At 42.2% G+C, this 25,947-nt stretch overlaps 1 protein-coding gene across 1 annotated transcript in view; it reads left to right on the top strand.

The window, feature by feature from the left end:
- ST8SIA6 (ST8 alpha-N-acetyl-neuraminide alpha-2,8-sialyltransferase 6) overlaps positions 1–25,947 on the top strand; it is a 137,788-nt gene that overhangs the window by 46,695 nt on the left and 65,146 nt on the right. The window contains exon 3 of the mRNA XM_031014960.3: positions 15,647–15,736. Coding sequence (XP_030870820.2) covers positions 15,647–15,736 — 90 coding nt within the window. The remainder of the gene's footprint in view (positions 1–15,646; positions 15,737–25,947) is intronic.

Raw genomic sequence — 25,947 nt, 5'->3', positions numbered from 1 at the left:
CATTCTGGTTTCTTTGAACAAATACTGCTGAATACTGATTATTAAGCAGGGTCTCCACTCCAATGACTGTGCTAAGTTTTTTTATGCATTGTCTCATACAGATTTTGCATCAAATTCATCAAAGAGAGGATTATTCTCATTTTGCACCTGAGGAAGCTGAAATCATAGAAGGGCTAAATAACTTTCTTCTTCTTTTTTTTTTTTTTTTGAAATGGAGTCTTGCTCTGTTGCCCAGGCTGGAGTGCAAAGATGGCATGATCGTGGCTAACTGCAACCTCCACCTCCTGGATTCAAGTAATTCTCCTGTCTCAGCCTCCTGAGTAGGGGGCACTACAGGCACCCGCTACCACGTCTGGCTAAGTTTTGTACTTTTAGTAGAGACAAGGTTTTGCCATGTTGGCCAGGCTGGTCTTGAACTCCTGACCTCATGAACTGCCCGCCTCGGCCTCCCAAAGTGCTGGGATTACAGGAATGAGCCACCACATCCGGCCAATAACTTTCTTAAGGTTAAGCATCTAGTGTGTATCAGAGCAGGAATTTGAGTGATTGTCCACTTGTCTTTAAAGTTTATCCTCTTGATCACTGTAATTTGTTTATTTGATTCAAAAATGTTGTCAGCAACCTCATTTGAGGTGTTAAAAGATAATTTTCATATCAGGTAAAATCATGTATTTCATACAGATACGAAAATGATCACTTTTTAAATATTTATTTTATTTTTTATTTTTTAGACAGGGTCTCACTGTTGCCCAGGAGTTCAGTGGTGTGATCGTGGCTCACTGCAGGCTTGAACTCCTGGGCTCAGGCAATCCTCCTGTCTCAGCTTCTGGAGTAGCTGGGACTACAGGCATGTACTACCATGCCTGGCTATTTTTTAAAATTTTTTTATAAAGATGAGTTCTTGAAATTTTGCTCAGGCTGCTTTCGAACTCCTGGGCTCAACCGTAAAGATTAATTTAAAAAATCAGTGAGAAAACTGGAAAGGTGTTATAACCAGTTCAAAGGAGAATCCACAGAATAGATACATTTACATGTATAGATCAGAACTATTGAGCTGAGTGTGTCAATGGAGGCAGAACTACTTTTTCCTTGTGGTGTGGGAGAGGGAGAGTTGCCTCTCCCCTGGACATAATTCATTTGCATACCTATGGATAAGAATTATTTTGTACTGTTATCAGTTATGCACAATTTATAGAATTGCAAAATAGCTCTATTAAAGAAGAAAGTATTCATGACACTCATTAAAACAGTATGGCAGAATTTATTCAGGACTATTGTGGTAGGTCTAGAGACTACTGCAATGAGGTTTGCAGTAGGGAAGAGAGATTGGGGTCAACTTCGAATACAAGGAAAAGTGGGGATTTATAGGCAAGGAGCAGCGCAGGGGGGGTCAGTGGATGGAAAATCCCTAAGAGGAAACATCAGAGGTAAGGTGCAATTCTGGGTAAGGCTGACTAGGGTGATCAGACATCACCTAGGGCATGGTGAGGGATGAAGAATTTTATCAGAAATCAAAGATGGTCAGATATTAAGCATAGGGAATTCTGGCCAAAGTGACTTAGTAAAATCTTTGCTAAGATGAGCTCTTGAGGCTGTGTCCGAGGATGAGGCCTTGTTAAAAAAGAACTGGGGTAGCTTGATTAAGGAGAAAATCTTTGTCAGCTCCCATAGACTCAGAATTCGACACAATGGAGAGGCTGGTGGTGCTGTGGACAATGAGGTGGTTCTCCATTGAAGGGCAAATTTTCCCCTATGAGGGAGGTAGAATGGCGTAATGTCTGAGTTCAAAACTCCACTCCACTTCCAACTCGGACAGCAACTTTGGGTATGTTATTTAATCTTCCAGTGTCTCAATTTTCCTCAGTTTATAAAATGGACCTAGTATCTAACCTGTATGTTCAATGTGAGAAGTAAATGAAATCAGATGACACGTGTAAACTTCTTAAAACAATACACATGGCACCTAATGACCATTCAATATACGTCACTCTTATGACCTTCATTCTTTTTTTTTTTTTGAGACAGTGTCTTCCTCTGTCGCCCAGGCTGGAGTGCAGTGGCACCATCTCTGCTCACTGCAGCCTCTGCCTCCTGGGTTCAAGCGATTCTCCCACCTCAGCCTCCCAAGTAGCTGAGATTAAAGGCATGCACCACCACGCATCGGTAATTTTTTTTGTAATTTCAGTAGAGATGGAGTTTCATCATTTGACCAGGCTGGTCTCGAACTCCTGACCTCAGGTGATCCACCTGCCTTGGCCTCCCAAAGTGCTGGGGTTACAGGCATGAGCCACCACGCCCGGCTCCTTCATTCTTAACTACGATGGCATATGAGGATTTTTACATCAGGGAATGTGGATATTAATATTAAAAAATACTTAGCGTATCCAAGATTTTCAAATTCAAGGCACACTAAAGAGAGGTCAAAATAATCTTAGCTGTTTAGAGTAAGAAAAAATATGTATATTAGACCAGACAAGTGCAGTAATGAGAAGGGGAAAAAGAGTAGAATGAGGAATTCAATCTGTAACTGATGATGAACAATCAATTGAGATAACTCACTATCTTCAGACCAGCCTAGAGTAAGAGAATATCATTGGAAGTCGGTTAAAAAAGACAGAAACACTGCACTGTGGGTGAATTCCACACTGACTCTACACTTTTAGGCTTGCTTCCCACAGCCAAGGACCTGTCACTTCTGGACCAGTGAAATGAGGCACAGATGCTCATGTTTGCAACTTGTTTTCAATCTGTTTCTATTTTATTTTCTCTCTACTCGCCTAAACACACCATTTCCTAATTAGGGTCCCACTTTTGCACACTGAATTTGAGGTTTTTATACATCTTCATATCAAATCTGTCCTTTTGATAACTCCCACTTCAGGCAACTGAGGCAAGCCAATACTTTGACTGCCCATAGGACTCACGCCTGAGCCAGGTCCATCTGTTTCCCTGTTTGGGGTAATCTGTGGGGTGGAGGGAGACTGAAATTCAGAAGAAGTGAGTCTGTGAGGTTCATTCCTGTGAAACCTTCCCTTAACATTAGAGTGATGGGCAGCGATAGTGTTCATGGTGTAGGGAAAATTTTGTGCCACAGTGGATAAGTTTGCACTGTTGAGATCACATACTTCTTTGACTTTTGTTGTTGTTGTTATTTTTTATTATTATACTTTTAAGTTCTAGGGTACATGTGCATAATGTGCAGGTTTGTTACATATGTATACATGTGCCATGTTGGTGTGCTGCACCCATTAACTAGTCATTTACATTAAGTATATCTCCTAATGCTATCCCTCCCCACTCCCCCGACCCCAACAAGCAGCCCCGGTGTGTGATGTTCCCCTTCCTGTGTCCAAGTGTTCTCATTGTTCAATTCCCACCTATCAGTGAGAACATGCGGTGTTTGGTTTTTTGTCCTTGTGATAGTTTGCTGAGAATGATGGTTTCCAGCTTCATCCATGTCCCTACAAAGGACATGAACTCGTCCTTTTTCATAGCTGCATTGTATTCCATGGTGTATATGTGTTTTCTTAATCCAGTCTATCACTGATGGACATTTGGGTTGGTTCCAAGTCTTTGCTATTGTGAATAGTGCCACAATAAACATATGTGTGCATGTGTCTTTATAGCAGCATGATTTATAATCCTTTGGGTATATACCCAGTAATGGGATGGCTGGGTCAAATGGTATTTCTAGTTCTAGAACCTTGAGGAATTGCCACACTGTCTTCCACAATGGTTGAACTAGTTTACAGTCCCACCAACAGTGTAAAAGTGTTCCTATTTCTCCACATCCTCTCCAGCACCTGTTGTTTCTTCACTTTTTAATGATCGCCATTCTAACTGGTGTGAGATGGTGTCCCATTGTGGTTTTGATTTGCATTTCTCTGATGGCCAGTGATGATGAGCATTTTTTCATGTGTCTGTTGGCTGCATACATGTCTTCTTTGGAGAAGTGTCTGTTCATATCCTTTGCCCACTTGTTGATGGGGTTGTTTTTTTCTTGTAAATTTGTTTGAGTTCATTGTAGATTCTGGATATTAGCCCTTTGTCAGATGAGTAGATTGCAAAAATTTTCTCCCATTCTGTAGGTTGCCTGTTCACTCTGATGGTAGTTTCTTTTGCTGTGCAGAAGCTCTTTAGTTTAATTAGATCCCATTTGTCAATTTTGACTTTTGTTGCCATTGCTTTTGGTGTTTTAGACATGAAGTCCCTGCCCATGCCTATGTCCTGAATGGTATTGCCTAGGTTTTCTTCTAGGGTTTTTATGGTTTTAGGTCTAACATTGAAGTCTCTAATCCATCTTGAATTAATTTTTGTATATGGTGTAAGGAAGGGATCCAGTTTCAGCTTTCTACATATGGCTAGCCAGTTTTGCCAGCACCATTTATTAAATAGGGAATCCTTTCCCCATTGCTTGTTTTTGTCAGGTTTGTCAAAGATCAGATGGTTGTAGATGTGTGGTATCATTTCTGAGGGCTCTGTTCTGTTCCATTGGTCTCTATCTTTGTTTTGGTACCAGTACCATGCTGTTTTGGTTACTGTAGCCTTGTAGTATAGTTTGAAGTCAGGTAGCGTGATGCCTCCAGCTTTGTTCTTTTGGCTTAGGATTGTCTTGGCAATGAGGGCTCTTTTTTGGTTCCATATGAACTTTAAAGTAGTTTTTTCCAATTCTGTGAAGAAAGTCATTGGTAGCTTGATGGGGATGACACTGAATCTATAAATTACCTTGGGCAGTATGGCCATTTTCACGATATTGATTCTTCCTATCCATGAGCATGGAATGTTCTTTCATTTGTTTGTGTCCTCTTTTATTTCGTTGAGCAGTGGTTTGTAGTTCTCCTTGAAGAGGTCCTTCATGTCCCTTGTAAGTTGCATTCCTAGGTATTTTATTCTCTTTGAAGCAATTGTGAATGGGAGTTCACTCATGATTTGGCTCTCTGTTTGTCTGTTATTGGTGTATAAGAATGCTTGTGATTTCTGCACACTGATTTTGTATCCTGAGACTTTGCTGAAGTTGCTTATCAGCTTAAGGAGATTTTGGGCTGAGACAATGGGGTTTTCTAGATATACAATCATGTCATCTGCAAACAAGGACAATTTGACTTCCTCTTTTCCTAATTGAATACCCTTTATTTCTTTCTCCTGCCTGATTGCCCTGGGCAGAACTTCCAACACTATGTTGAATAGGAGTGGTGAGAGAGGGCATCCCTGTCTCGTGCCACTTTTCAAAGAGAATGCTTCCAGTTTTGCCCATTCAGTATGATATTGGCTGTGGGTTTGTCATAAATAGCTCTTATTATTTTGAGATACGTCCCATCTATACCTAATTTATTGAGATATTTTAGCATGAAGGGCTGTTGAATTTTGTCAAAGGCCTTTTCTGCATCTATTGAGATAATCATGTGGTTTTTGTCTTTGGTTCTGCTTATATGCTGGATTACGTTTAGTGATTTGCGTATGTTGAACCACCCTTGCACCCCAGGGATGAAGCCCACTTGATCATGGTGGATAAGCTTTTTCATGTGCTGGATTTGGTTTGCCAGGATTTTATTTTGGAGACAGAGTCTCACTTTATCACCCAGGATGGAGTGCAGTCGTGTGATCTCAGCTCACTGCAACCTCCGCCTCCTGGGTTCAAGCAATTCTCCTGCCTCAGCCTCCCAAGTAGCTGTGATTACAGGTATGCACCACCACGCCCGGCTAAGTTTTGTATTTTTAGTAGACATGGGGTTTCACCATGTTAACCAGGCTGCTCTCGAACTCTGACCTTAGGTGATCCACCAACCTCGGCCTCCCAAAGTGCTGGGATTACAGGTATGAGCCAATGCACCTGGCCAGATCACACACCTCTGAGTGTCTGATTCTGATCCTGTGGGAGCTATTTTATAACTCCAAGTTGCAGTTAACTGATAGCAATGCAAAATAATTCTTGTCCATAAATATGCAAATTATGTCCTGCATGATAGAGGTCCTAATGACTCACCCTGCCCCTCACTTTGCCAGTTCTTTTACTGGCAAATTCATCTCAATATTCCCGATCTGCAAAGGTGGTGGTGCTCTGCATTCTCCTTTGAACTGCTTCTCTCATTATGAGTAAAATAAAAGCTTTCACACACGTTCATTTTATATGTGCATGAGAGTTACAATTTTACTTTTTTTTTTTTTTTTTTGAGACAGAATCTCCCTCAGTCATCCAGGCTGGAGTGCAGTGGTGCAATCAAAGCGTACTGCAGTCTCCACCTCCCGGACTCAAGCAATCCTCCCACCTCAGCTTCCTGAGTAGCTGGGACCACAGGCACACACCTCCACATCTGGCTAATTTTTAAATTCTATATAGAGACAGGAGTCTCACTATGTTACCCAGGCTGGTCTCAAACTCCTAGGCTCAAGACCCTCCCCTACCTCGGCCTCCCAAAGTGCTGGGATTACAGATGTAAGCCACAATACCTGGCTGATTTTACATTGTTGAAAACTATCTTGCAACTATGGTAGGAGGGCAAAATACATTATGGTAACTGACTCAGAAGCAGAGAGCTAGCTAATTAATCTTCACTGAGGGTAACTGAAGGCAGATAAAAGCCAACTAAGCAGATACTATTTGCAGACATTTTTGCAATTTTAAGCTGCCTGCAATGTTTGTGTATAAAAGAATGAAGTTCTATGAAGTCATTTTAAGAAAAGTTCCTCTATTTTGAGTTAAATGACATTCACCAAAACATAGAATCATGATTTCTTGAAATTAATATGATTATGGAAGATAGCTGGCTTTCATTCTGCAAGCTCAGATGGTAATTGTGTGTTTACTTGTCTGTCATCCCCACCAGGCTGTTTGCTTCAAGGCAGCAAAGAAACTGTTTTCTACCTTGTTTTATCTCCAGAACTTACCATTCTCTGGCACAGATATCAGGTGAAGGACGAAATTAAAAGGCAGCCAGAATATGCCCCTCATCTTTGTAGGCACCATGACTTGATTTTGTCAGTTCCTGAGCACAATGGATATACAAAGGCAGACTTTTGTTAACCAGATTCATACAAGACCATTTATAAATCAGAATATTAATTTGTTAATTAAAAAGAGTATTCAAACCATGCAGTAGACTACGATGCTTGCCTTTCTCCCTCAGGAAAACTACACGGTGTATGTGTGTTGGGGGGGCGGTGGCTACATTATAATTAGAAGTTTGCTTAATGAGCTGGAAGTTGGTGCACAGCTAATGACTGTGGCCTCTGTCCTAGGGGCAGGTCAGCCTGTTACATCCCTCTACAGTGCTCAGGATGCTGGTGGCTAGGGTGCTCTCCTGGCTCCTCATCTCTGGAATGAGGACAGAGTGTTTCTAAGAATATGGAAAGAACCTTATAACCCTTTGGGCTTTCTGTTATTTGATAATATTCCCTGTCTGTTAAAACATTCTTTCTTCAGAGAGAGTAACACTGATTTGGTTTTAAGCTTTACATTTAAATTCACAATCCAGTTTTAGCCCCTGTATAGTCATTGTAAATAGAATTTGGGATATTCTTGAAACTCCTTTGTCGCCCATTTGCAGATTATTCTTTGGGATGTTTCACTTGGCCAGGGGACTGATTGCATGATTGTATTAATTACGAGTCATATGCAGAGGGTGACATTAATTCTATGTTTTAGAGGTCTTTGTGGATCATTGGTAAGCACTGATGGCATTATTTTGTAGGGATTGAATAGTTTGTTTCCTTCAAGAGACATTCTTCACACTATCAGAGTCTTAATTTTTTCTTTTTTTTTTTCTTAAGATGGAGTCTTGCTCTGTCACCCAGGCTGGAGTGCAATGGTGCCATCTCGGCTCACTGCAACCTCTGCCTCCCAGGTTCAGGCGATTCTCCTGCCTCAGCCTCCTGAGTAGCTGGGATTACAGGCATGCGCCACCATGCCTAGCTAATTTTTGTATTTTTAGTAGAGACGGGGTTTCACCATGTTGACAAGCCTGGGCTTGAACTCCTGACCTCAGGTGATCCACCCGCCGCAGCCTCCCAAAGTGCTGGGATTACAGGCATGAGCCACTGTGCCCAGCCTAGAGTCTTAATTTTTCTTACTTGGCAGTAGCCATTGTAGTCTCTAAGCTTTTGGCTACTCTGTGGAATCTTGTCAGTGGGGCTTGTAAAGTGATCACTTTCAACTCAAGAATGACTTATACAGATATAATTTTTTAAAAGTACATCAACCATATGTGGATAACAGTGATAGCAGAACTACTTGTTTTTGTGTATCTTTTTTTTCCAAGCTTTTTAAAGATTCCCCCCGCCCCCACCCCCAACATACTGAAGTGATGAAAACATGCCTAAAGTCTTGGTTGCCAGTAACAAACAAACAAATTCTGTAATCAAATAATAAAAGCAGCCAGAAGCCATAATATAAGACTGGAAGGAATTAAAAAAGGGAAATGTGTACCAATTAATGGTTAACAAATGCAGGCAGGGGCCAGGTGGTGAATGGCTTTGCATGCCCAGTTAATAAGGAGTACGGAGCACATCTCAAGAGCGATGGGGATGGAAGGTCTTGAGCAGGGAAATGATGTGATCAAATGTGCACAGGAGGCCAGGCGCGGTGGCTCACGCCTGTAATCCCAGCACTTTGGGAGGCCGAGGCGGGCAGATCACCTGAGGTCAGGAGTTCGAGACCAGCCTGGCCAACATGGTAAAATCCTGTCTCTGCTAAAAATACAAAAATTAGCCAGGCGTGGTGGCAGGCATCCTGTAATCCCAGCTACTCAGGAGGCTGAGGCAGGAGAATCACTTGAACCCAGGAGGTGGAGGTTGCAGTGAGCCAAGAATACGCCATTGCACTCCAGCCTGGGGGACAAGAGTGAGACTTCGTCTAAAAAAAAAAAAAAAAAAATGTGCAAACGAGACAACCCCCTGCGGAGAAAATGAGGATGGAGCTGAAGGGGAAAGAGGTTGGCAGAGATGTTTACAGGAAGCCAGCAGGCTAAGACATGAGACATAGAGGCAGTGTATGGGGGAACACCAGTAAACTGAATACCAGCCACTTACTTTAAATTCACATCAGAAAAAGAAGACTCATGGGAAACACCCACTCTTATGCACTGGCCCAAGAAAGAAACTGCGAAAGGACCCTGAGTAGTAGTCAGAGGTCAAAGGACAAGAAGAGAGGACTGTGGTGGAAGCCAGGTACTGAGTGAGTTGTCAGTGGTTCAGATACCCTCAGGGGTCCAATGGCAAATGTTGAAATAGCTCTTGGACTTGGTGATGCTTTCCAAGAATGGTTTAGTGGATTTGCAGGTAAAGAAAAAGGACAAGAGTTGGTTGCACTTTGAATGAAAGGTAAGGCAATAGATGGAGGAGCACAGCAGAATGGGTGATTTCGTTTGTTTTTGATTTTGAGATGGAATTGAGCTGGGAAAGGAGACTGTGGTAGGGAAATGGGAAATATTCAGGAGAGAGAAAAATCAAGGGATGGGCTGGATCTCAGAGGAGATAGAGAGGGATGTGATGGCAGGTGGATTATTCTTTTGTGAGAGGGGAGGCATTTCTCTCTCTGAGAAGGAAAGTCAGGGTGGCTTGTATTTACAGGCCAATGCTCACCCAGCTGCACCATGTTTCTCTGAAAAAGGAGCACAGTTAAATGAGAAGTTAGGAGTCCAGAGAACAGGCAAAGACAATAAGAAACAGTGGATGCCTAGTGTAGCCATGGAGGGAACTGGGCATGTAATAGAATTGCCAAGGTATATAAAAGGCCCTACAAATTGGACACTATGAATTTACCAAGGCACCAAACCACCCGCATGATTTTTTTCCAGCACTCCTCATGAGTCAGGTATAGGAATATAGGATGCCAGGGGCTGTATTGCTACATTATTGCAGATTTGCCAGGTGACAAGATGTCAATCGATCAGGGAATTGAGAGGGCTGTCAAGATGTGACAAATGCTACAAGTGGGCAGAAAAATAATCTTGCACAGTGACATGTGAACAGAGATTGTGATCTTCTAATGGAGCAATTAGAGAAGTATTGGCAGAACAGTTAGAGCCATCTCCACTCATGGGTCGGAGGCTTCTCATGCTAACCCGACTACAGAGTTCTAGCAGAACACCATGAGGGTCGCCATGGTCTCTCCCATGACTTGTCTCTTTGGGGGCGCTCTCAACTGTACAGTTTGGCAGTTCTGATGTGAACAGGTCATTTTTTCTATTTCAGCTAATTCTGGTATGAAGCGTTTTTTGTTTTTTGTTTAGTTTCGCTCTTGTTGCCCAGGCTGGAGTGTAATGGCGCAATCTCGGCTCACCACAACCTTCGCCTCCTGGGTTCAAGCAATTCTCCTGCCTCAGCCTCCTAAGTAACTGGGATTACAGGCACGTGCCACCACACCCGACTAATTTTTTTTTTTTTTTTGAGACGGAGTCTGGCTCTGTCGCCCAGGTTGGAGTGCAGTGGCGCAATCTCAGCTCACTGCAAGCTCCGCCTCCCGGATTCACGCCATTCTCCTGCCTCAGCCTCCCGAGTAGCTGGGACTACAGGCGCCCGCCACCACGCCCGGCTAATTTTTTATATTTTAAGTAGAGATGGGGTTTCTCCATGTTGGTCAGGCTGGTCTTGAACTCCCGACCACAGGTGATCTGCCCGCCTTGGCCTCCCAAAGTGCTCAGATTACAGGCGTGAGCCACCATGCCTGGCAAGTTTTTAAGAAGTGCTTTCAACAGAAAATTGGAATAAAATTAAAAAATTTTTTTTTGTCTCAGAATTCACAGAAACAGAATTCATACTTTGAGCCTGTAAGAGTCTGGCTTCAGGGTTTGGTTCTTAGAGTTTGCTTGGCAACCCTACTGAGTCCTCTTCTTTTTCTCTCCCTAGACTCAACTGCTCAGACTTCTAACTTGGTTAGTTTTAGGTGGGTCCCTCTGCATTCATATGCTGGACTTCTACCTGGAAAGGAGTTCTCCTGCAGCAGGATGTGATATGATCCCCAGTATATTAGTCAATTTTCATGTTGCTAATAAAAATATACCCGAGACTGGGTAATTTATAAAGAAAAAGACATTTAATGGACTCACAGTTCCACTTGGCTGGGGAGGTGAAAGGCATGTCTTACATGGTGGTAGACAAGAGAGAGAATGAGAATCAAGCGAATGGGGTTTCCCTTTATAAAACCATCAGACTTATTCACTACCATGAGAACAGTATGGGGGAAACTGCCCCCCATGATTCAATTATCTCCGACAGAGTCCTTCCCACAACACGTGGGAATTGTGAAAGCTATAATTCAAGATGAGATATGGGTGGGGACACAGCCAAACCACATCACCCAGTAATCCTTCCTGGGCTTACAAATCAGCCCACGCTTGTCTTGCAGCTATCTCTTGTGCCACCATGTTGTTCCTGGTTTAGAGTCTTTGCAATTCCTACTTTCACCTTGATCAATTTCTCTCAATCCCCTATGACTTGTCTGAGAGATGTCCCCAAATCAGCATTTTTTAAAAAAGGACTCAACCCAACATCTTCACTTGTGGTGTGCCCCAACCTCTTAGATGGGATCTGCTCACAGCTAGTGTCCTCTCTTATCCCAGAATTGAGAAAGTCTCTTTCTGGAGCAAGTTTGAATGACATTAGATGAAAAAAGGAAGAAAACTCTGAAGACTCTTGAAATGAAAAGGAGGGGACAGGGAAGGTACAGAGGCAAAGATAACTAAAAGGGCTTCTCTGTCTGTACCTTTCATTACTGGGTGACTTCTTACCAGTGTGAGATGCTTCCTACCTCTATGGCAATAACAATGACTGATTTGAGGAAATAATGCAATAATGACTTTGAGAGAGTAAGAACACATTTATTTACTGACTTCTGCTTGTCAGGTGTTTTTATATACATCCCATTAAATTCCTAAAATTCTTTTATTGGGTAAGGATTTTTTCTTTTTTTCCTTAAAGGCAATCCCAAAGCTCAAGAGCTAAAGTCAGAGAGTGGAGCCCAGATTCAGAGACTGGCCTTGCTGACTCTGAAGACCCTGTTTGGTCCCCAGGACTTCATTCTGTCACCTCAACTTCTACCCCAGATCCTCTCATTTGTTTCCACGTATCTTCTGTGATTTTAGTTTGCGCAACTAAACCTGTTCTGAGTTTTTATTTAAAAAGATACCCTCTCTGATTTAAGAAGAGGCATAGGAGACACAATCCTATTGGTGCCTACTGGTCACAGTTTCACAATTCAATACTGCAACGCCATCGTAATTCAAAGCATTGCTGGCTTGGTAATTCACTTCATTAACAGTCCTGCCTGCATAAAATACAAGGCAAATGGGAAATAAACAAATCCTTGGACAGTATAATACATTCAGAAAGCACAGAGGGTGATGCGTGGAGACTGAACTAGAGGGAATTGGGAAGGAAGTGGCGGGGTAGATAAATTCTATCAGGATTAAGAGGGGCTTTTGTGAGCCCATGTGTACTCTGCAGGCAGTGTTTTTAGAAAGGATTTCTGAGAAATATTGGAGAATTACTTATGAATCTGTCTTGTTTATTTCTTTACCTTTATGCCTTCCTATCCCTCACTTCCCACATCCAATCTCCTAGGAAGTCCCGTCAGTCTTGCCTCTAGAATGGATCTCAAATCTGTCCACTTCTCTGCCTGCCGATGGACACAGGTGTGCTGAAGTCTCCAGTTACACCTGTGTCAGATCTCCTCTCTGGGGACACAGGAGGGTGGCTCATTTCTGACTCCCACGTTGCAATCAGGTGGGGCATGTGACCAGCTCTGGCTAATGATGCATTGTAATTCTGGTTCAAACATTTGGATACAGGGCAAGACCTTCCAGCATGTTCTTCTCCTGCCACATCAATTAGGGAAGCAGGTTATTGAAATGAAGGTGCCACAAGACTGAAGCAATTTGGATCCCTGTATTAGTCAGAGTTCTCTAGAAAAACAGAAACAATAGAGAGATAGCAAGAGATTTATTACGAGGGATTAGCTCCCATAATTAGGGGAGGCTGAGAAGTCCCATGACCTGCCTTCTCCAAGCTGGAGCCCCAGGAAAGCCAGTGGCGTAGTTCAGTCTAAGCCCAAAGGCTGAGGAGACTTTGATGGAAACCATGGGGCCAACAGTGTAAGTCCCAGTCTGAATATGAAGGTCCTAGAACCAGGAGCACCGATGTCCAAGGGCAGGAGAAAACGACATCCCAGCTCATGAAGAGAGAGTGAACTCACCCTTCCTCCACTTTTTTGTTCTATCCAAGTGCTCAGCAGATTGGATGCTGCCCACTCACACTGGTGAGGGCAGCCTTTACTCAGTCTATTGATTCAAATACTCATCTGTTCCAGAAATACCTTCACAGCCACACCCAGAAATCATGTTTTACCAGTTATCTGGGCACCCCTTTGCCCAATCAAGTTGACACAGAAAATGAACCATCACAAGCCCTAAACCACATGGAGCACAGCTGCCCTAGACGGGCCTCCAGACATACAGTGGGCATTTCATGCGCAAGAAACAAACCTTTGTTTTGTAAAGCAACTGAGAGCTTGACGTTGTTTGTTATCACATCATAGTCTATTCTATCCTGACAAGTAAAAGGAGTTGCCATCAGCTCTCTCCTAGAGTCCTGCAGAAACCTCCTAACTTTTTCACTTCCTCTCTTGCCCCATTTCTCCTCGTTTCTCTGCAATCACCCCATGGCTCTTCAACCTTGAATCCTATTATTTTTATTTCCTCAGATAATCCAGGCTGCTCCCCATTTTGGAACCATTGCACATTTATTTTTTTGAGACAGGGTCTTACTCTGTCACCCAGGCTGGAGTGCAGTGGCCCGATCATGGCTCACTGAGGACTTGGACTCCTGGGCTCAAGTGATTTGCCTGCCTCAGCTCCCCAAAGTGCTGGGACTAGAGGTGTGAGCCACTGTGCCTGGCCTGCACACACTTTTTCCTCTGCCTTGAACGCACTACCCACTTTGTTTGGATCATCCTTGGGTGTCTCCATCTAAATGACACTCCCTTGGAGGCCTCCTCTGACCCCTCAGTGTGAGTAGAGACCTACTCTTCTGAGCCACCTACTCTGGTTCAACCATAACCAATCACGGTTCATAATTCTATATTCATTTGTTTGGTTATTTGTTGATTGATACCTTTCTCCTTATTCAGACTGCAAGCTCCATTAGGGAATGAGACCACGTCTATTTTCTCTTCCTCTCTGTCCTAAATAACCTGTGTGTGGGCCCAACCCATATTAGGCTATCAACGAATACTTTCGGGATGATGAAATAAATGCATTAACAGCAAGTTAGAGTTGCATATATATTTTTTAAGTCTAAGGAAAGAGTTGATTTTTTTTTTTTGAGGACAATATATGTGACGCATGTTACAAGTGGTTTACATTGTTTTCTTAGCATATATACATCATGGCAATAACAATATGAGGTAAGCACAATTATCCTTGATTTAGAAATATGGAAGTCTATGCCTGGAGTGGGTTAAATAACATGCCTATGTCCATGAGGCTCATTAGGCAGGCTAACTTTGTAACCCATGTCCTTAACCTGACTCCAGATTTTTTTTTCTTTTGTTCCACCTCCAATTTTCAAAGTTTATAAAACAAATAGCACCAGGCCAGTATATTGCAGCTATCAGAATAATCAAAGGCCAGATTTGTGTTCATTATGGAGAGAGTTAATGATCTCCTATGTCTGCATATTTTCTACCAAAGAAAACATCCTTTAAAAATAAACGCGACCGGGCGCGGTGGCTCACGCCTGTAATCCCAGCACTTTGGGAGGCCCAGGCAGGCGGATCACGAGGTCAGGAGATCGAGACCATCCTGGCTAACATGCTGAAACCCCGTCTCTACTAAAAAAATACAAAAAATTAGCCGGGCATGGTGGCAGGCGCCTGTAGTCCCACCACTCGGGAGGCTGAGGCAGGAGAATGGCGTGAACCCGGGAGGCGGAGCTTGCAGTGAGTCGAGATGCACCACTGCACTCCGGCCTGGGCGACAGAGCAAGACTCCATCTCAAAAATAAATAGATAAATAAAAACAAAATAAACACACAGTGGTTAAAACTATTAAATAACTTGTTCATTGTAAATACTAACCTCAGAATATGAAAACCTGCCAGTATAAAGTCCTCAAAGGCCGGGCACGATGGCTCACGCCTGTAATCCCAGCACTTTGGGAGGCTGACGCGGATGGATCATCTAAGGTCGAGAGTTCCAGACCAGCCGGACCAACATGGAGAAACCCCGTCTCTACTAAAAATACAAAATTAGCCGGTCGTGATGGCAGGCGCCTATAATCCTAGCTACTCGGGAGGCTGAGGCAGGAGAATCGCTTGAACCAGGGAGGTGGAGGTTGCAGTAAGCTGAGATTGTGCCATTGCACGTCAGCCCGGGCAACAAGAGTGAAACTCCATCTCAAAAAAAAAAAAAAAGGTCTTCAAAATAGAGTTCTTTTATGTTTGACTTTACAGCATTAAGTTTTTTGTTTTTGTTTTTTCATTTAGACCCTTCAGGGGTGAAAATATTAATTTCCTTTTCCATGGAGAAATCCAATAATAAAGGAAAGATGAGACTTCATTTGGACACACTTTATCAATTAAATCTGATTTTTGTTAACAATATCTTATAAGCTCTCATTTTAAATCAATCTTTTTAAAAATCTCTTTCATGAAACAGCACATATCTGAATGAGAAGTCGCTCCAACTGACGGAGAAATGCAAAAATCTGCACTATGGCATTGAGTCTTTCTCTAACAAAACGAAAGGGTAAGTTCTACTCTTCACATTTAATTTCCTTTTACAACAAGGGTTTTATATTCAGAATGTCTGACAGTGTCTCTGAAGTCATTTGGAATATGAGACTGTGTTCACTCTCAGGCTTACCATTGGGCTCTGAAGCTCCTGTTAATGAGTATGATGGACCCGGGGCCAAACAATGTGTACCAGGGTCAGACCCTGGCAGTGGGACTCAACTTATTTGTCCCTGGATCCGCATTTGTTAAAAATACCATGTAGGGGCCAGGTGCGGTGGCTCATGGCTGTAATCCCAGTGCTTGAGGAGGCAGAGGCTAGAGGACTGCTTGAGGCCAGGAGTTTGAGACCAGGCTTAGCAACATAGCAAGACACTCATCTCTACAAAAAATAATTAAAATTGGGTGGCATGTGCCTGTAATCCCAGCTACTCAAGAGGCGGAGCCAGGAGGATCATTTGAACCCAGGAATTCAAGGTTGCAGTGAGCTATGATGGCACCACTTGCACTCCAGCCCAGGGGACAGAGCAAGACCCTGACTCTAAAACTAATTTTTAAAATTAGCTGAATGTGGTGGCTCAGTCTGTAGTTTCAGCTACTCAGGAGGTTGAGGAAGGAGAATTGCTTGAGCCCAGGAGTTCAAGGCTGCAGTGAGCTATGATCGCACCACTGCGTCCAGCCTGGGTGACAGACCGAGATCCTTTCTCTAAAATCAACCAAAAAACTCCTCAAAACACCATGTAGTTTTACTGGCTAAACTTTTATAGGCCCTCAGTCCTTTTGAGAACATGATATGTATTCTGAACGCTATCCTAGAAAAATACACACGTGTACAAAATTGTGCTTACAATTTCAGCCAGGTGAACGATTTACCCCCAGTCTCAGCTGTGACACTCCCTCAGCTTCCCCTGCGCTGCTTACAATCCTAGATTTTAGAGGGTTTGCTACATCATCTCCTTCAGAAAAAGGAAATCCAAGCGCTCCATGCCTCATCTACATGGAAGAGGCACTGGTGGCCTGAGACTCTGATTGTTCCTAGAAGGTGCCCAGTCCAATGGTGCTGGACAAAGGATGTGTGTGTGTTGGGCAGGGACACGAGGTTATGCCTGTAACCTCCCTGAAAGGAAATAATCCGAGTTTCATCTTGCTTTATGCTTGCCTGACAACATTTGAAGATGGTTCAGGATAATGTAAACGCCCAATGGTTTCACCTTGCCCACTGCCTAGACAGAACCGATTTATCAAGACAGGGGAATTGCAATGGAGAAAGAGTAATTCACGCAGAGCTGGCTGTGTGGGAGACCGGAGTTTTATTACTCAAATCAGTCTCCCTGAGCGTTGGATTGGGGATCAGAGTTTTTAGAGAAAATTTGGAGGGTAGGCGCTTGGGAAGTGGGGAGTGCTGATGGTCAGGTTGGAGCGAATCAGGGAGTGGAAACGAGTTTTTCTTGCCATCTTCTGTTCCTGGGTGGGATGGCAGAACTGGCTGAGCCAGATTATGAGTCTGGGGGGTGTCAGCTGATCCATCCAGTCTAGGGTCTGAAAAATATCTCAAGTACTGATCTTAGGTTTTACAATAGTGATGGTATCCCCAGGAGCAACATGGGGAGGTTCAGACTCTTGGAGCCAGAGTCTGCATGACCCCTAAACTGTAATTTCTAATCTTGTAGCTGATTTGTTAGTCCTGCAAAGGCAGACTGGTCCCCTGGCAGAAGGGGGGTCCTTTCAGGAAAGCGCTATTATCAATTTTGTTTCAGAGTCAAACCACAAACTGAATTCCTTCTCAAAGTTAGTTCGGCCTACACCCAGGAATAAACAAGGACAGCTTAAAGATTAGAAGCAAGATGGAGTCAGTTAGGTCTGATTTCTTTCATGTCATAATTTCCTCAGTTATAATTTTCAAAGATGGTTTCAGTAAGAGGTATTGCTGATTTCCACATGCCAATCCTATACAAGGAAGACCCAGTGAGCGGTCTTCCTGCCTTCATGTTTTTCACTTTCTCTTCCTAATAATAATTCTCTTTCTCTCTCTCACACACACACACTGCTTCTTTTAATGTTAGAAATAGTGTTTATACAGCTGCCTCTAATCCATTCCTTCCCTTCCCTGGGGGTGTTGGAGTTGACCTGGGGATAAAGAAACCAAGGTAGGTAAACTGGTTTAACCTGTTTCTCCACTGAGCCTCTGGGTAAATAGACTAACCATATTTGCTTAGAGGAAGAGACACATCCATTGAGTGTCCCTAGCAGGCTGATCTCTGGCTGAGGTCCTGCTTAAAGTTAATGGAATCCAGGATCGAGGAGGCAGGACTGCCTGGAGAATGGCTCAAAGGCTGTGGAACTCCCTGGGTCTAAAAGAGAAACCGTTTAACAATTTAAAGTTTCCTGCTGTGTGAGGAAGCCCACTGACCTCACCTAGAAACCTCACCTACTATCCTGGGCCATGTGCAATGTGGGAAGACAGGACTGGGGTGTCCACCCTTGATGTCCCAAGCCTGTCTCTGCTTTGTCTGAGTCTGTTGACACAACCAGAAATTATGTTTTACAAGCTATCTGGGCATGCCTGAGCCCAGTCAGGTCGACACAGAAAATGAACCATTGCAAGCCTTAAACCACATGCAGCACAGCTGTCCTAGACAGCCCTCCAGATATACAGTGGGCATTTCATGGGCAAGAAACAAACCTTTGTTTTGTAAAGCAATTGAGAGCTTGGCGTTGTTATCATATCATAGTCTATTCTATCCTGACAAGTAAAAGGAGTTGCAATCTCTCTCCTAGAGTTCAGCAGAAATCTCTTAACTTTTTCACTTCACCTCTAGCCCCATTTCCCCTCATTTCTCTGCAGATCTTTGAAATTATTAGGAAAGCTTGATACTGGCTAAGATCTCTGATTTGGGTTAATCGATGTGACAGCAGTCCAGTCCTGTATGTTAGCTCCGTTTCTCACAGAAGGATAGCCCTATGAAAATCCTTGTTTTCTGGGCCGGGCGCGGTGGCTTACACCTGTAATCCTAGCACTTTGGGAGGCTGAGGCGGGCGGATCACCCGAGGTGGGGAGTTCGAGACCTCCCTGACCAACATGCAGAATCCCCCCCCCCCCCCACTAAAAATACAAAATTAGCCGGGTGTGGTGGCGCATGCCTGTAATCCCTGCTACTCGGGAGGCTGAGGCTGGAGAATCTCTTGAACCCGGGAGGCAGAGGTTGTGGTGAGCCAAGATCGCGCCATTGCACTCCAGCCCGGGTGACAAGTGCGAAACTCTGTCTCAAAAAAAAAAAAAAATTATTGTTTTCTTTTCCTTAAATTCCAACTAGCGAGCCTTAAGCTTGCAAGGGGAATCCACGGTGCTGTGTGTCTTCCACTGGGCCCACTCACTCCACTTTCACCCTCATAGCTTTTCACCCCCCCGTTTCATCTCTGCCTGACTTTTCCCAGGGAGGCTGACGTACGTGGAACTCACCAATAGGTTCTGGGCTCTTTTGCCATCCGGTTTTTCTTTGGACCAAGGAGGAGCATGAAAAAGAGATCAGAAAGAGGTAGGTGAAAGACCTTCTCCAGAACCTTGAAGCTGGGGGAGGCCTGAATAACTCCTCCCTTCTCAGGCCCAGTCCCAAGGCGCAAGGCCGCTTACGTCATCAGCGTGCGTCAGCAAGATAGCAGAAGCAGGGAGAGAGCTGTTCCGAAGACCCAGAGAGAGGCCTACCGGGTATCACGTAGCAGTTACATCAGACTGAGACACTTCCTGTTTACAGGAGACTATAAAACCCCTGCCCGTCCTCATTTGGGGCTGATGCCATTTTAGGCCTTGGCCTGAAATGGCCTGAAGGTCTGCCTTCAGGCACTCATTAAAACTGCCTGTTGCTCAACACTGCCTTGTGTTGTTTGTTGGCATTCTCTCAGGGTTCGAACCAATACAAGAGCCTTGCAGGAGGAAGGAGAAGAAACTCTGTGTTTGGTGTCGTTGCAGGTTAACTACATGCTTTTCTTTCTTTTTTCTTGGAGACAGTCTCACCGTCACCCAGGCTGGAGTGCAGTGGTGCGATGTCGACTCACTGCAACCTCCACCTCCCGGGTTCAAGTGATTCTCCTGCCTCAGTCTCCCCAGTAGCTGGGACTACAGGCGCGTGCCACCACGCCCGGCTAATTTTTGTGTTATTAGTAGAGGCAGGGTTTCACCATATTGGCCAGGCTCCTGACCTTGTGATCCAACTCCTGACCTTGTGATCTGCCCGACTCAGCCTCCCAAAGTGCTGGGATTACAGGTGCGAGCCACCACACCCGGCCTGTGTGTGTGTGTGTGTGTGTGTGTGTGTGTGTGTGTGTGACAGAGTCTCACTCCGTCGCCCAGACTGGAGTGCAGTGGCGCGAACACAGCTCACTGCAGCCTTGACCTCCTGTATTCAAGCGATCCTCCTGCCTCAGCTTCCTGAATAGCCAGGAAGACAGGTGCATGCCACCATGGCTGGCTAATTTTTATTTTTTGTAGAGATGGGGTCTTTCTGTGTTGCCCAGGTTGGTCTCAAAACCCTGGGTGCAAGTGATCCTCCTGCCTTGGCCTCCCAAAGTGTCGTGTTTACAGGCACGTGAACCCAGAAAATCTGAGACAGGTCTCAGTTAATTTAGAAAGTTTATTTTGCCAAGGTTGAGAATGCGCCCGTGACACAGCCTCAGGGAATCCTGACAACATTTCCCCTAAGTAGCTGGGGCACAGCCTGGTTTTATACATTTTAGGGAGGTATGAGACCTCTGTCAGGCTTCTGAGCCCAAGCCTGCACGTATACATCCAGATGGCCTAAGGCAACTAAAGAACCACAAAAAGAAGTGAAAATAGCCAGTTCCTGCCTTTACTGATGACATTACCTTGTGACATTCCTTCTCCTGGACAATATGTCTCCAGCGCTACCCACCAAGCACCTTGTGACCCCTGCGCCTGCCTGCAAGAGAATAACCCCCTTTAACTGTCATTTTCCACTACCTACCTAAATCCTATAAAACTGCCCCCACCTCTATCTCCCTTTGCTGACTCCTTTTTCCGACTCACTCCGCCTGCACCCAGGTGATTAAAAAGCTTTATTGCTCACACAAAGCCTGTTTGGTGGTCTCTTCACACAGACACGCGTGACAACATCAATCATTATATGTAAGAAGTAACTTGGTTTAGTCTGGAAAGGGGGTGACAACTTGAAGCAAAGGCAGGAAGACTCGAAGTGTGGGGGGAACTTCCAGGTCACAAATAGGTGAGACACAAATGGTTGCATTCTTTTGAGTTTCTGATGAGCTTTTCCAAGGAAGGCCATCAGATACGCATCTAACTTAGTGAGGGGAGGGATAACTTGGAATAGAATGGGAGGCAGGTTTGCCCTAAGCAGTTTCCAGCTGGAGTTTCCCTTAGTGATTTTGGGGGCCCAAGATATTTTCCTTTCACATTTCACCCTTTTTCTTTTTTAAAATCTTTTGGAGAAATGATTTTACAAAAAAAAAAAACAGACTCTCTGGTTTCAGATTTCGTCTGATCTTTCATTGCTAGGATGGTTTACTCCTAGATGGGTAGGTCCCGAAAGTTCATTTTAGCAGGTTGTGAAGTCTCCTGTCCTGTGAAAAGAAAATTAGGGGGAGGAAGGGGGAAAAAACTACAAACAAAAGAACAATCCTGGAAAAATCGATATAGGCCAATTACTCGGAAGTCCATACATTAGTAAGTAGGTATGAAAGTAGCTTATGTATGTAAATTGGTTGCTGTTATTTTCTTCTTAAGTTTAAATTGTCTGGCTTCAGTTCTCATGGTTTGAAGAAAGCACAGCTTAGATTTTAGTGACTCCAAATTAGGAAAACTGGAAAAAAAAAATGAAAACATCATTTTGAAGACTTGCAGCCAAGAAAAATTAGAATTTGGTCCAAACTGTAGAAAATAATAAAAATGGAAAAGAAAACATTAGGCAAGACTAGAATCTAACACGTGTACTATCGTTTTGAAACACAATTTTTTTCTCTCTCCAGTTTCCCATGTTACTAAAGACAAATCATGGTAGCACTGGTTTGCTTGTTATACTTGGCCTAATTATTTGTATATAGTGCAGCATGAATAATTATTTTTTACATAGTTTTTTAAATTGGCTTTGATGGAACTCTGTTCCATGGAAGCAATCTCAGATAAGACTTTTTAAAAGCCAAGCCCAGTCATGGATTTGTGCCATCAAATACTTACGAGTTTCGTGAATTTCCTCTCCTCTTGAGGTTCCAAGTTTAACCTGGGGGTTCTGTGCCTGTCAGAAAGTGACATTCTGTTTTTACCACAGGTCAGAAACCCTGTACAGGGACTGTGTACACAAAACTTGAGGCCAGTTTTTCCAAGGGCTTTATTGGCTCCGTAAGTCAAGTTTGATTCTTTAAAGGAAAGCACAGCATTCCAGTCAAAGCCTTGGTAAAATAACCAGTTTCTCCAATTGTGTCCTGTTACAAATGAAAACAGATTCCTATTGCACTTACGCAAGTAACTGTATTGCCATAAGTTAAGAATATTCACAAATAGTTTCCAAATTCCAGAGAAATCAGTTAGAAACAAATATGCTCCAAATTTTGTTCATGGGAGTATACTAAATTATTACAAGCTGTCAGTAGCTCAAAAGAAATGTTTTAAAAGTCTGAAAAACAAAATAAAGGATCAGTAAACATTTTAAGCAAAAAGTCAAAAAGATTGGTTTAGTCCATGCAGTTAATTCCTGTGTTTTGCTTGATACTCATGAATATTTTAGCTCTCCATGAGTTCTGAAAGTTTTTCCTGCATTCTGATATCACAATCTACAAAGTTATTAGAAACCTGCATTTAAAAGCACCTGTTGAAGTTTTATAGCTGATTATAAAACCACCCTCTAAAGAGGAACAAAACAAGACAACAATTGTCCATGGATGAAAAAGAAGTTTTAAGACAGCCATAGTTAAAAGACACAATTGACAAGAAAATTTGTTATCTCTGTGGCACACAATGATTATAACAATTATGATTATTACTGATAAGGTACACTAAGTTATAGCAGAATTACAGGAGTTTCCTATAATTTTGGAACACATATCAATAACATATTTATACAAATACAGCCCTAAGAAAACTAAATACCACTTTATATTTGACAATGCTTCCTGTATAATTTTTATACCAAATAAGCCAAATTATGTCATTTTTTGGACTTTAGGGATCCTAATGTCTTAAAGGATTAATTAGATTAGAAAAAGACATAATTGATAATTTGATTTTAGAAAGTTTGTCATATATCAAAGGTTTAAAACACTTGATATTACAAAATAGGATTACAGGTCATTGTGAAGTCATTTATTTAACCAAAGTGATAATTCAAGTATTAAAAAAAAAAAGTGAAAACCTTCATTCTTTGTGAGAAGAGACTTAATTTTCTAAACAAGAAGCCCTAATAAAAACAGCATGAAGCCAATTACATTTGTTCAAAATTTTGTAAACAGTCTGTAAAATTTAATCTTGATTATAAAATATAACTTCCACAAGCCTTTTATAACCTTTATAACCTTTATTAAGGAGTTGGTTAATGCTTCTAGAAAATCTTGTTAATCTGACACAGGGATCCGTATACTAGTTTTGTATCAGTGTGCCTTTGACACTAATGATTAATTTATAGAGAAACTGAACTTATTTTAACTTTCAAAATCAGCCCTTATGATCTTATGGGCCCACCTCTTTCACAGTAGTCCCTGGGCCTTGAGGTGTTGAATAGCTTTAATTTATTGCCCTGTATCTCAGGCATGCAGTTTATTTTGATTGGCATCTTGTACAGGGCCTGAAGATACGGCTTTAATTGCTATCAGTGTTTAAGATTTAGCAGGACTTGATGTCCTTTTCAAACCCAGGAGTTAAAGCCCTGTAACTAAATTTTACAAGGACTTTAAAAGCATATACGGGGGCCAGGTGCGGTGGCTCACGCCTGTAATCCCAGCACTTTGGGAGGCTGAGGCAGGCAGACCACCTGAGGTCAGGAGTTTAAAACCATCCTGGCCAACATGGTGAAACCCTGTCTCCACTAAAAATACAAAAATTAGCCAGAAATGGTTGTGGAGACCTGTAGTCCCAGCTACTCTGGAGGCTGAGGCAGGAGAACTGCTTGAACCTGGGAGGAGGAAGTTGCAGTGAGCCAAAATTGTACCAATGCATTCCAGCCTGGGTGATAAGAGCAAGAAGATACATGGATGTAATAACCTTAATTAAAAAAAAAAATTATCACTGAAACTTATTTTATTGGAAAATTCCCAAATATGAAATATCTATTATTTAATTTAATACAACTTTATATTCTAAATTATGACCAGTTTGTCTACAAGTATTTATCCCATTACATTTACCTAATTATTTATTTTAATAGTTTACCTAGATTATTTATGAAAACTGTGATAGTCATGATTTAAAGTTATGAAACCACCATTGCAAAATTATAACTGAGACCGTGAAAAAATTTTGACTTGACTCCATCTTGCTGTTAACCTTCAAGCTGTCCTTGTTCATTCCTGAACACAGGCCAAGCTAACTTTGGGAAAAACTTAGTTTATAGTTTAGCTTTGAAACAAAGACGATAACAGTTCTTTCCCAAAACAAACCTCTTTATTGTCTGTGGACTAGACTGCCTAAAGCCACAGGATTAGAAGTTATGATAATCTTACTAAATTTGAGATACAGCTATTTTCATTAAACCCATATCAATGTCTCACTTATTAAAAATTACACAAGCAAAGATCATTCTGTTTGGGGCTGGGTTTACAGTTTTGTAACCCATGACAAATTTTGACACCTCATAGTATTTGGCAAGGATAAGTATGAAACTGCTTGATTAATAAATGCAAACAAAAATGTATGCTGGCAATTCTTAAGACACTTATAATATTACTTCACCAATAATTTTAAAGCCAGCTTATTTATTAAAGATTTTACTTAAGTTATATAACCTTTAAAAGCATGTGACTAGTCTTTTTTGGTATTTGATTTAAGCACTTTTTTTAAAGCCAATTAATTAGAGCTCTTTTGTGTATTTTTAGTAGTGAAACATTGTGTACACAACACCTAAAAACATATAAAGACGTATTAGGCATGCCGATGGAAGTACATTTTATAGATTTATAACCCCACCCCCTTTTTCCTATTATAGACTTTCAGATTCTTGATAATGTGTTTTACACCCCTAGGTAGTTGTCAGCTAAATAGCCTTAAGTTTGCACATTAAAGGAAACAACTCAGATGAAAATCAAATAGCAAAATTTACATCATAAGGTATAGAGAGAAAAAGTCTGGTGGTACTAGAGGGAGACACTTTCATTTTTATTTGAGTCAAATTAAACTACACTCTTCCTTAAAAACCCGAGTAAACTCTGTTTCAATAACTATGTTAGTCAAAAAATCAGGTGACAACAGAACTCATTCAACTGAGAAGATAAAGAAAAAAAAAACTTTTGCTCAAAAAAAGACAAGATCTTAGGAGAGAAAAACAAAAAAACCCCTCAAAACATGAAGGCCTTTCAAATACAAACATGTACACATACACACACACACACACACAAACACACATACACATACACACAAACGTGTACACAAACACATACACACATACACATACACACAAACACACAAACGTACACATACAAACACACAAACATGTACACATACACACAAACATGTACACATACACACAAACATGTACACATACATACACACATCTTGGCTGTTAGCCTTTTCATTAAGCTGACTTTTAATCATAGAGCTCCTTACACAAATTTGTTTTTTAAATCTTATTACCATATTTCAGCTAGGACAAAATGCTGCTATTTCAGAAGTACAGCCATTGCTCTTTCAGTTTGGTCTGGCTGGCAAAAAGGTGGCCTTGTTATGTAAATAAAGCCCATTTTGTAGTTAAAATTAAATATCTTTTTTTTCCTTTTGATGGCCATTTTCCTCCCACTTCAGAGACCCTGTTCCCCATAATTTAGGGTTCCCCTTCGGATTTGACCAAGACAGAAAGAAACAACAAAACCATTAAGCAAAACTAACAATGATCACACAAATTATATGATTTCTGAGTGCTGTAAGTGTAAGCAGACATTAACACCAGCTGGTTGTTAAATACTAACTTTTGTTGTTTAAAATAATTGGCAAGATGGAATCCCAAACCAGTTTCTTACTTAGTCATGGGTCTCAAGCTGTAGACTGCTCTCTACCAT

This window comes from Gorilla gorilla, chromosome 8 (genome assembly GCF_029281585.2).
Source record: "Gorilla gorilla gorilla isolate KB3781 chromosome 8, NHGRI_mGorGor1-v2.1_pri, whole genome shotgun sequence".
Classification (NCBI taxonomy): domain Eukaryota; kingdom Metazoa; phylum Chordata; class Mammalia; order Primates; family Hominidae; genus Gorilla; species Gorilla gorilla.
The sequence above is the reverse complement of the archived record's forward strand: the minus strand, read 5'-3'. Positions and strand labels throughout refer to the sequence as shown.